General features: G+C 39.7%; 1 protein-coding gene across 1 annotated transcript in view; it reads left to right on the top strand.

Moving 5' to 3' along the window:
• The window catches only part of Hrb27C (Heterogeneous nuclear ribonucleoprotein at 27C), a 47274-nt gene extending 46145 nt beyond the window's left edge, over positions 1–1129 (top strand). Inside the window, exon 8 of the mRNA XM_011311340.1 lies at positions 1081–1129. Within this exon, the coding sequence (XP_011309642.1) occupies positions 1081–1118 (38 nt within the window). The 3' untranslated portion in view covers positions 1119–1129. The remainder of the gene's footprint in view (positions 1–1080) is intronic.
• Positions 1130–12751: the final 11622 nt, after the last annotated feature.

Genomic DNA, 12751 nt, shown 5'->3' with positions numbered 1-12751 from the left:
ACAGAATTTGAATTTTTTTCGTGTGCGTATGAAATGACTGATTATTTAAAAAAACACAGGAAATTTGTTTGAATATTCAATGAAATTATATTCCTCTGGTGCATGCCAGACAGAAGATCATTGGAAATTGTGAAATTTCAGGCTATTATTCCTCTCAATTCTCAATGCATTGAAAATCCAATTGAATTTGATATTCCATTCTAATAATGAAGTTCAAAATGCAAAGTTTTCTCGAAATATTAATGGTCGTTCAACATGAAACACCGAATTCTATTAAATATTCACGACAAATGAGAGTTCACCCTCGGGTCAGATTACGATATTTACAGCTTTTGAATTTTCAACTAAATTACAACAGAGGAAATAGATTAAAATCACACTCCATTGCGTATGTTCAAATTCTCAAAAGATTCAACTGAATAATAGAATTTTACATTAAATCATTGGCAATAAAAAATTGATCTGATCGGATTTTCCACAATTTCTTGTTATTGCGCGGATACAAAGTATTTTAAATAGTTAATCAAAGTTGAATGCAATTATATATATACTTTTGGTGTTACGGATTGTTAAATAAACAGTCTGGAGGGTAAAAAATTGAATGGGAATAAATAGTGCCAACTGGCTCTGAAGCAAGTGACCGTATATCGATCACAGCGGACATTGCCCGTGGGAGATCAACTCTGGGAATTATTCGACGAATTTCAAATAAAGAATTTTTATCGTGAAAATTCCCACTGCATGATTGACGATGAATATGGTGTATTGTCATGCAGAATCGAATGTACATTTTACGGAACGTTGCCCAGACTTGATGTTTGCATGGGACGAAAAGAGTAAACAAAACAAAAAAAAAATCTATTCACGTAGTTCGTGACGCTTTAATCTATAGAGATGTTTTTTTTCCATAATTGAGTCAATAGATTGCGAGAGAGCAATTTGTAAATATGGTAAATAGTTTATTGGAGGACGAGTGAACAAAAATCGGAGTCAAACGACAGGAATGACGTATGACCGGTGCAGTTGCATGAATTCAATTAAAATTGAATGGTTTATCTTTTTTCTCGTTTCTTGTTCCAGAGAGTCGGTTATGCCTCTTTGGACTGTGGAAGTCGTGAGATTACTGTGGTGGAAAATAATTTGTCATTTTCATCGGAATGACAACTAATGTCTGGAAAATTTCATGAAATCCAGGACCGATCTCTTCGAAATTTTGAAAAATTTTAATATTCCATTGGAAAAGAACTACTGTCAAGCACTTGAAACAATAAAATTCCTAAAATAGCTACAAATAATTTTTTGCCAGTGCAACTCGGGACAAATTTTTTCAAATATTTTTCATTCAGCTGTTCCCAACGATCCCAATCATTGGAATTTTTTTTTCATTAATTGGAATTCATGTAGGGCGTAATGACCGATTGTTAATGCATTATATACAAATTCAGCCAATTAAGAATATTTTTTGAATTCGTATTCGTAATCGATAGATCTCCAAATTTTTCATTCTCATCAATTCATTTCCATGGAGAGAATGATCAATTGTTAAAATTCTGTTGAAATATTTTCAACGGGAAATATTAGGGGATGACATCAAATCGGCGGAGTAACCAATATGTCATTGAAATCGAATTTTTCGTCACTCTCCTCCCCGACCCTGAAACTTTTCGGATCTCAGGGTCAGTTGTCTGATGAAAAATCCGAGGGGCGGGTTGGTGGACAAGGGTGTGATTAATCCACGGTCCTGAGACAATCCTCCCAACCCCCCAGCAAGGGAAAAAAGCTCGGGATATTCGACCTGGTGCTGACCTCTGGCCAACTCTGGTCCAAGTCACTCGAGATGAAAGCTCTTACCGACAGACTCCTCGGATTCCGGTTTATATGGAAGTCCTAGAGTAGATGAGGCTGGACCTGGGGTTAAGTATGGCAGATAAAAATACGAGACGATTACATTTTCTCCTCTCGTCGAGAGTTAATTAACGCGACTTTCCCGCGATCGTTTTTAGTCACTTCAGATATGGGGGTGGGGTAATCGCGGTAGTTTGAGGGGTGGGTAAACCGAGTGGATGAAAAGTGAAAAAGAAGGTGATGAAGACGCTCCAGATGAGATTTTAGAGAGTAACAAGAGAATGTTTCACTCACTCTAGGATTTTTATTTTTTTCACGAAAAATCCACCCCCAGGCATCTGACCCGATGCAATTGCTGTAATTATTCTCATTTTTTTATTCCGAGTTCTTCCAACTTCGGGGAGTAAAACCAAATCTAAAAATAAATATTCCCCTTTGCTTTTAGAATTTTTATTTCGTTGGTGGAAAATTTTTTGATAGCTGGTAATGAAATAAGAAAATTCGAACGCATCTGGTAACATTGAAAAAATCATGATCTTTGTGGCAGTAAATGCGAGAGAGAAATACGACGAGTGGTCTGGATGGGCATGCGAGCTTTGATTTTACGCCTCTGGTGAAAAGCCAAAAAAATTATGGTAAAAATACGATGAAAATAGCATAAGAATTACGTTCCGAAACGTAAAAGGGATGCACGATGTCCAGGGGCGTAAAATCAAAGCTGTCCCACCCATTAAAGCCATTTGTCCCAGTTTTGTGGAGCATTCGCTGCCATGAAGATTATGATTTTCCCCGTACCAGCACTAGTACTAGAATTTTCATAAACAATTCTCTGCGTGTACATGGCAGCTCACGTGATCGTCAGTTGAAATGACTATTTTTATTATTTTTACAGAGACCCGAGAGAAATCGAAGGGAAAGCTGAATATTGCCTTTCAGCCGCAGAAATGTTAACGAATTCGAATAGACCTTTTATTTTTATCAGAATAAAAATTGAATCTCGACGGACAAATTTTCCGAGTTTTTCCGGGTCGGGAATGATTAACATTTTTGACGTTATCCTTCTCGGAAAATGCCCGAGAAAACTAACGATTTTTATTATAACTCGGATGGTACATCTATTTTATGTTTCCCATCGTAATTCTTACGCGATTTTCATGGCACTTGTTCCGTAATTTTTTTTCTGTTCACGATCTTCGAGGAAGGCAAACACCCGGGGCGTAAAATCAAAGCTCTTTTCACCCATCAAAACCGTTCGTCCCAGTTTCATCGAGGATTCGTTGCCATGAAGATGTATAATAACTCTCGGGAAGAGCATTGGCTATGATTTTTGTATTGTCCGAGGGGAGAAAAGTCCGACAAGGACTGTATGAAGTAGGTAGTGGAATGGGTTAAACTCACTCTCGAGTCATAAAACTGTGTCGTAAAAATGGCCGAGTATAGAAAAGAGAGAAGTTTGAGTCGGAAAAAGGCGAGCACCGAGGGCAACTCACACACACTCTTTTTTGTAGTGAGTATGAGTTTGGTGACCGCCGGCCGAATTGGGGTGGAAAGTGCTTTTTGGACGACTCTAGTTCCCCCGTTACATCTACCCCTGGCAGCTTCTTTTTTTTTTTTTTTAGATTTTTCCCCCCGGCCCGTGTATCTGAAGGCTAGGTTTTTACCGGCAATTTGACTCAATCCGTTCAGTCAAACACTCGGTGTATACCCACCGCAGGGATTTTTTTTACGTACCTCAAAGGGACTTTTAAAATTCATAAATTTTCAGATGAAAAACAGAATGAAAAACGGCGAAAAAAATGAATGAAATTAAAAATACAAATAAAGGGGAAAAAATATATGGAACAGTTTTGTTGCGATCGAGTTGTTGAGAGTGAAAAAAAATGATTCCAGTCGGAATATTCGAATCGTTGAACGAGAATAGAATACAAAATAAACGAAAAGTCAGGAGTTATTCAGGGAAAAAAAATAGTTAGTTAATCAATCAACGTGATAATTGTTGTGCAAACAATTACCCAGTAATCAAAGATTGGAAAATTGAAGTCTCGCTGGGCAACAGTTGAGGGACGTGATGCTGCATGCAGCACTGATTTTCAGCTGCTGGATGTATCAGTACCGTTAACGTACGACCAGATGCACGACAGTCATCGGATAATTTTGTTACACTAGTTATCTGAAGTTGGAATTGCATTAGGAAACTCAGGGATATTTTGACGTGGTCTTTGCTTATGTCGGCCCAACGTGGTACGCAAGTGGTTACCACAACTGCCCGACCAAAGTAATTGTAATTAACGCTTCCCTCTATCAATTATTTTTGAATGAACTGTGTGAAATATTATTAATTGAGAGACCGTACTTGGTGAACAGTGAATACCAGGAAATTGCATTCTTCTTGACATCACCTTACTCCGTGGAAGGATGGAAAATTGGAAACTTTCTGGACGATAAAATCGACCTTAATTTTCAATAAATTTAGATTCACCTCTTGGTGAAGAGAGTGCTGGCAAAAAGGTGGGGCAAACTCGGGGGTTTTCTTGCCGGCAAAAATCCTCTGGAAAGGCGGAGACGGGGGTGGGTAATTTACTCGGCAATTACAAAGTTGCCGACGACTTGGCATAGTTGTGAATATTCCGTCGTGATTACATCTATGATCGCGTAAATTATGCCCTCTTCAGTATTTTCCCATCGGCACTTTCCTTTTTTTCATAGCGCAAGTTCTTGGGTGGAAAAAAAAATTGCAGGCATTTTAGGGGAGATTTTATCGGCTTTTTTCATTCCATTCTCCTAGGCCAATTATATATTCACTAATTACACGCTATGTCATTGTCTATTGGAATTAAACAAACGGTATTTGAGGTAAATAAATATTGAGATAATATGAAAAATATTTCTCTGAGAAAATCTACCTTTTTTTCTTTTGAAAAGCTTGCGAAAATAGTGAAGACGATCCAACACCTGTCACCCGGATTTCCCCGTAGAAATTTCCATAATTTCTTGAAAGAACCGGTGAGGAAAAGATCAGGACTTTTTTTTTGCTGTTTCCTCCCGGTGGAATTCTCCCCCTCTCATGGGAATTATCGGGTGAAGCACGAGACGTCTGTACACGCAGTTCGCCGTTGATTGATTCGATAAACTGAATGCGTGACTTTGAAGTGGGAAAATAGGGGCGCCTTGACGAGAGTGTGCGACGACAGCTCGAAGAATTAATGGTCTTTGGATTTCACCCCCGAGCCCCGGGAAAATCGCCAGTGTTCATGAGCCCGAGAGTTACATTTTTCACCGTATCTCACCCTCGTCTCCTTATCGGCGCAAAATTTTCACCCCCGTCATCCACGAATCCATCGTTGTGAGACGTGTTACATTTTCCAATTGACGAACAATCGAACGTTGCTGGGTTCAATTCCACCGGGTCGAGTTGAAAATCCGCTTCAGATCAGACACGTTCAACTCCGGTGAAATGGCACTCCTGTGCGAGACACTATTGCACTCTGATTGTGATTACCGGTGGGAATGACTCCTCTTCCCCTTATCTACGACGACATTCGTGTTATCTCCGAATCGTGAAACCGGAGGTCGGCGTGCTGAGGTTGGCCTACAGTTTCAATTCTCACTGAGGAGTAATTCGACTTGACTCAATGGAGACATTAATCAAGTCTGAGTCAGGGAGAAATTCAGGGTAGCACAATGTGTTTGATTCAAGTTGATTTCTCGGCTTGATTTAAGTTTATTCAAATAATATGCTTGAATCACGTCGGGAAATCCAATTAAATCATCCTTAAGTAAATGTCCTGCGGCGTGTTGGACTATTCAGATAAAAATCAAACCGCAATTACTCATTGTTTTGGGTAAATTTAATTCAACATTTAATGCGATTCGATTGACTCGACTGGAATTAAGTTGGAAATTGGTAATCATTATTTTTTTCCTCGCTTCGGAGAATCTGCTAATTTTCGACACCAGAGTTTTCTCGTATTTTCATTCCCAAAGGTCACCGTACATAACGTCGGGCAATAATTTAACAGGTCGACTTTGAACGTGTGGTAGCACTGCTCCAGAAACTCTTAGACTCTCTGGAACATTATATGGGGACATTTATAAGCGGCAATCTAATTTCGAAGCGGGCAATAAAAGATACCATTCTTCAGGATGATTTATGCCAAAAGGCTACAATGAATTTTTCCGGATTTTTAAGAGAGGTGGGATTCTCGGCACCATATGAATGTCTGAGGAACAGCTGATCCCCGGAATATAACCGAGAGCTTCTCCCAGGGGAAGGCCCCAATCGATGTTATATTAGTCCAATAATTAAAAGCAAAATAGTGGTGAAAAAAAAATCGGATCAACTGGTCATTTGAATTTTCTTCGTTTACCTCGTCAATCAGAGTCAGTAGAATTTATATCGTACTTGAAGAGCGGTCCACATCTCCTCACTTCGGATTTCAAGAAGACCAAGACTCCAGTCGTGAGGCTATTCAGCGCATCTGCCTCTCCACCCAAACCATCTTGCAACTCCGCCACCCACAAGAAACGCCGAATTCACTACGTGATTCTCTACAACATTTCCTTCCCCCTCGGTCTCCACCAATCGTAAATTTACACCGCGGCTAATTCCATTCGTTCATTTCCTGCCATCCCCGTGGCCCTTAGAAACCTCTTGACCACATCAGCCACGTACTTCCGTGATATCTCTCCACAGTGCACTCCCATGTTCCATGAAAAATAAAAGGAAATTGTCCCCCGGTCAATTCAATTCGCCACCACTGAAGGAGAAATAAGAGACTCGTGACTATCACACGTGCATGAATATCGCTGATTGAAGAATTCTAATCTGCCAGATCACTTTTTCACCGGAAATTGTTTTCTGCAGATTCCATTAACGTGTACCTCATGGTTTTTTGGATGAATGGAAAAAAAATTTTCCGGGCTACAACTGCATCCAGAAAAATTCAATTCTTCTTATTCTTAATTCAATTCAATTATTATGATGAACATTTCTATTGATGTTATTTTGGAGTAACAATAATAATGATTGTAAAAGAAAAATTTTAAGTAGCGATTTTTTTTTATGCGCACGCTGTTAAAAATTTATTTTTCTGTGAGAGTGCAATTTTCACTGGACCTGATAAAATAAAAAATGGAATAGACGTGGCGATGGCCGGACGTGGATGAGTATCGCTGATTGAATAATTCTAATCTTGGATAAACTTTTTAAAGTGGAAATTGTTTAGTTAAAATTCCATCAAGGTATTAGATTTGGTTTGTACGTGAAATCGAGAAAACCTCCTGGGTCAGGTATTTGCAGCGAGGATTTCCCACGTGCTTCCTGTATTTCTGGTTTGTTTCAAGAGGGCGATGGTGAGGGTGAGGATATGCCCAGCAGTGAGCCAACCGAATTAAGGCGCCCACAAATTTCATCCCACTATTTCCTCCCTCACTTTTATTTCACTCACCCCCCCAGTATTCCTCGTCTCTATCGTCGCTCCCGAAATTTTCAGTGCTTTATCTCTATTCGCTGAAAGTCCAACGAACGTTAACCGTTTCTGGAATTGGTGCTGGTATACATGAGATTGGAGAAGAGAGTGAGTGGAAACCCTCGAGACTGAGAAGAGAGGGTGCAGAGGTACCCTCAGTGTCTGCTGGGAGAGTATTTACAAAGATTTACTTATGACTCGAGTGGATTCACTGGGGATGCACCTTGTTAATAATTAAAAATAAACATTCTCCTTTTGATTTTTATTTCATATCTTCGCGTTATCATCCCACACGCAAACAAATATTCCTTGCAACAAAGGATGAGTGACATTAATTAAATTGCTGAAGGGTACAATTTTTATTAACTTCATCTGTAGCGAATATATTTAGAGATTAATTAAATAATCAGATATGAATTGCTGAAAATAAAACATATTTTTTTATCAGTGCATCTAATTGTTGGGCTAATTCCTTGTGGCGATTTTCCCAGTTCTGACTAGAAAACAAAGAGGCGAAAAGAAAAATGGAGTAGGAGAATAAAAATTGAGAACACAGGGTGGTGCATCCGTCCGGTTATTATTTTCTGGGGAGAATCACCCGGTAGTGCACAACCCCCAACATCTCCAGCTAGTCTTTGCCCGCCTTTCATTTTCCACTTTGATATACACTCCGGTTTTCTCCAGTTTCTTCCGTACCCCCTTCTCCTGGATATATCCCGCCCCCTCAATTTTCTTTTACTCATAAAGAGGGAAAACGGGGGCGAGGCTGGTTTGATTTTTCGGGGATGTAAATTGAGGCCGGCCCTTATGCACAACAGGGAAGTCGTCCCGAAGGCAAAAATTCGCGATTAAAAAAAGAAAATGAAACAAAGAAAAATGAGGGAAAAAAGCACAGAGGCACAAGACGCGAAGTGACTCTCTCTCGCTTTCTCTTCCATCGTCAACCTCAACTCTCTCTTTCTCTCATTGTCTTCGCTCTTTCACTTCCACTTCTTGATTAAAAGAAATGATGAGGAGTGTAAATATAAAAGGCATTGTTGACCTTTCAATTGACAAACAGCTTTGTTTTTATTTCTTTTTGTCTCTCTAAAGCCCGAAGAATCTTAATTACGGAAATAGCAATTGAGATTTTTTTTAATCAACATCGCCGATAGAAATCCATTGGATTCTCACCGCGGTACCAATAAACATTTTTTATTGGAGGGGAAAATTCAATGGTCTTGGTGGGGAATTTCCCGTGGACCTGTCATCGTATTTCCACGAAAAAAATTAAATAAAGTCGATTCGGGTTTATTATTCACCGAATCGAGGATATGATAATGAACGTGGGTCGATAATATATATTCCCGCATCTAAAATATTGCGTTTCCAGTCAGAAATATGTATTCTCAATTTTTTTATTTAATCCGAAATAAATATTATCAAATATATATTCCTAACAGGAGAATCTAGCGTGTGAAATCGGCAATATTCATTTTTTAATTGATATATTATCAATACCCGAATCATCAATAATTATTTCTCAATTATTCCTCAATTATTTCTCAATTGCGTTTATGTTGTGAAGTTGAGAATATAAATATACTTTGGAGCACTAGGGGTTTCCAAATGAGTGATATATATTCCCCAATTTATTCATATTTTCGATCCGGGTATATCTATCGGCGATTGTACGATAAAATAAACTGGAATATCGTTTTTTTGTGTGTTCGTTAGTCATTTAGTCGCTAATGGGAAGCATTGGGGCATCAGTGGTGGTATGGGGTTGCGGCCTTATCGCTTCGCTGGGTCGTACTAGAGTCTGAGAGGAGGGGTAGACCGGAAGACTTATCAGGGGTTTTGGAGGAGTGACGAGGGGCTGGAGGGTGGGCTTACTCCAAAGGTTATCGTGGTCGGGCTCGTGGAACTTAAACAAAGTTGTCCCTCTGAGGGATAGGCGGGAGGAGCCCGGGTGAGTTTGTGCGGACGAGGGTGACCGAGGAATAGGGCTTATTGAATCTCCAGTATAACGACAGGGGTGCTATAGATTCCTCCGTGAATATTGGGTTTGCCAGAGATCGCAGGCAGACGAAAAGATGGACGTCATCATTTAGATTGAGGGGGTGGAATTTCTTTGTCTTTTTTTTTTGCCTGGCTAAATCCTTACCTGTCGAAATAACACCACTCAAAAAATATTTTCACCACGGAATTTATTTCGTTTTAATATTTTTACTGGTTATATTTTTTTTGAATATTCTGAAGAGTAAGATTATTATTGAATTACACTGCGTTCACTGGTTAAACAATTTTTTCAGTATCCGGGTAAAAAAAAATTGTAATCGGAATATTTTTTCCAGATTTTCAAAAAATTTCTGGAAAACTTTTTTCTGAAAAATGTTTTGAAAATTTGGAAAAAATATTTCGATTACCATTTTTTTCACCGGGTAGTCAACCGTTGATTGTGCAAATATTTGAACTGAAGAAAATATCAATTTTTTTGTAACACCCTATGGAATTTTTTCAGATACAACGAAAAAGGAACAAAACAGACATTGGGTATACCCCCGGTTAAATATTCCATTAAGACAAGTCGTTGTTTTCCGCGTGTTATTGGATACAAAACATTTTCCCTATTGTCTAACTGGATGAATCTAACGGAGATGAAACTCGTCTTACATTTCTAATGTAATGAAATCCGTAAACGATCGGGGGTGGTACACGCGAGATAAACAAGTATTCCGTACAGTCATCCATTAGAGCGTTATCGTGTTGACATAACTCACACTGTGACGAAGGTCGAATCTCGTTAACGGCAACGTGACACCGTCGGCTGACACGCGAGACAGAATGAATGTCATTTCCTCTTCATATATTTTGGCGTGCACCGTCAAAATGAGACTAGAAAATCTGCATTTTCCACCTCCATCAAGCACGAGAAAAAGTTGTATCCTATGTTCCCCGTGGAGACTTTTCCGGAAAAATTACCGGAAAGCGTCTAACAAATTGTTCTCTGCGACAGCTAAAAATCTGAAAAAAAAAACGGGTAAAACGCGACCTCCGTATGACAATTAAATGATTACCATAATTGCATCTTTGAAATCCCGTGAATTGTCTTAAACGAAACAATACGCAATGTTCTCCATGTAAATGTTGTGGCATAACTACTACTTCAATATATTCCACAAATGCTGCATTGTATCACATCAAAGGTAAACGCGTGTCCCCTCTCGACAGAGTGAGCTGAGCAATTACACAAGAATTGCATAATTTCCGGTGGTACAAGGGCTCAAGTGGCTCATACACCTAGACAGCACGCGTGAATCCGCTGGGGCCAAGAGGTAAAAATAAAAGGTAAAAATAAAATTCCAGATAAAAATCAACATGAAAAAGTGAGTGGATAAGCAGTGGCACGTACAGCTTACGAAGGCGTGCGCAGTTGGTAGAGCGAGTGAAATGAGAGAAATCACGTGGGGCCAGTGCAGTCAAGCTCTGAAGCCCCTGGAGCCAGCGGGTCTAAATGACCGGGTTGAGGTGACACGTGTGAGTGGTAACATTTATTCAACGAAGGAACGAAAACACAAAATTCTCGGATGACAAAATGTCGAGCAAACTGTCTGCTTAATTCAATCACACCCCCAACCCTCTATCCAATTTCCCCCATTCAACCCCCACAATTGTTTCAATTTTCCCATTAATTTTGTGGTTAATTAATGGATATTCATGCCCTCCCACCTCCACCGGAAAATTCAAAACACATGTAATTCTGTAATTTCCCAGAATTACCAAAAAGCTCGTACAATGCAGCCATAATTCGGAAAAATTCGGGGAGTCATTCAGGGACTGTCCCTCTGGGCAAAAACAATGGCACTCATTCTTTTTTTTTTTTGCCGTCTGTTGAAACATATTTTTCTTCTATTTCTGAAAAAAAACAAAAAATAAACGGGAAAAACATGCAAGTACCGAAAAAGCGGATCAGCCGTCGTCCACAGAGGGACTCCAGTGGAAAGAGGGATTTTGAATGGGCATGGTGCAGGGGCTGGTGGGAGGAAAGGGTGGAAAGGGAATTGTGGAACATACAACAACGAAATTGCGTAGTGGACGCGTACATATGTAAAGACACGTGTAAACCGTCCAACCGCGAGAGACATCGATCCTATTCCCGGTGTACCGAAGTGACGTATAGTCGAGAAGTTAATCAAATCGTTTTCCCCAATTTATCAGGTCAGCCCAAAGGGTTGTGTGTGGCTTACTAGTCTGGGGCATCGATTTTTTTATTTTTTATCATTTTTACTCACATCTGCGCGTTGAATTACCCCCATAGCGCGAATCATCTGTACTATGAAGACAATCATCATGATGGAATTCCAGGACTACGATGGAATTCACTCCCCATTTCGCGGTTATGCCGACACACCAATGAAAATTATCTGAATCAAATCACTATGTACTGCTCATTTTTCAATTCATTTTCCAGTTCATTTTTCATCCGGATCAAACTTGCCTCTGGAATATTGACTATAATTTGGAATTTGACTTGAATTGATAGCTCAACTCGACTCAAGTATTTTTTTACGATTGTCTCATTGATGGAGTCAATGAACTTGAATCAAGTCGATAATCCCTCGGAATGAGTATTTTTTCGGGACATTTGACACGCTGCAAACGAATTTTCCAGAGACTCAGCGTCATTTGTTCGACGAAGTGGTTGGAATTAAGCCGCAAGTGGGCTTTATATCCTCGCTAATTCAGTTAATATCGCATCGTTATCATGCCCAAGGGGGCACCCCTACACTCACCAGATGTATCTGTGCACTTGCATCTCTTCCACCCACTGTTCACTGCCTCATCCCTCTCCTCAGCAGATTTTCCCACACCTCTTTTCCCTCCTACTCCCTGCAATTCACTTACGAGCACCAACATTGCGTACATCCACTGTGCATTAAGGTATTTATACCAAGTATGAGTCTGGGGTACAATGGGCGTTTATCGCACTCCAAAACAATTTATTCCTCTCTCCATCGCGCCCGCTTGAATGCTCAATGCAACCTAAACACTGCAGGCATTTATATTCGAATACACCGGATAATTATCAGTTCAAACAAACTTTAATTCATTTATAGGCGGGAAAAATGGAGCCGCGGGAGAAAGAGTGGATTAAAAGTTTTGAGAACTTTTGAATTATCGGACGGGAATTTCTCATCAACGTATACATCATTTCCTTCGTGGAAAATCTCCTTTTTCTTTACCTCCTCATCCCCTCACCCCCTCACACACCCAATTATCGTTGACTCACGTTTCTCCAACTATCCAGAGACTAGTGTACGTTCAGTAAACCACGATTGCACCAGATGTTGTCCTGAACTCCTTTTGAAAATTTAGGAACTCCGCCTCGAGGATTTCAGCAGAACGAATAATTTTTATCGTTATGAGGACTTAGATCGTATTGAAATTGCGGAATA

The sequence above is a fragment of the Fopius arisanus genome, unplaced genomic scaffold (genome assembly GCF_000806365.1).
Source record: "Fopius arisanus strain USDA-PBARC FA_bdor unplaced genomic scaffold, ASM80636v1 scaffold00087, whole genome shotgun sequence".
Classification (NCBI taxonomy): domain Eukaryota; kingdom Metazoa; phylum Arthropoda; class Insecta; order Hymenoptera; family Braconidae; genus Fopius; species Fopius arisanus.
This window is presented reverse-complemented; position numbering and strand designations above follow the sequence as displayed.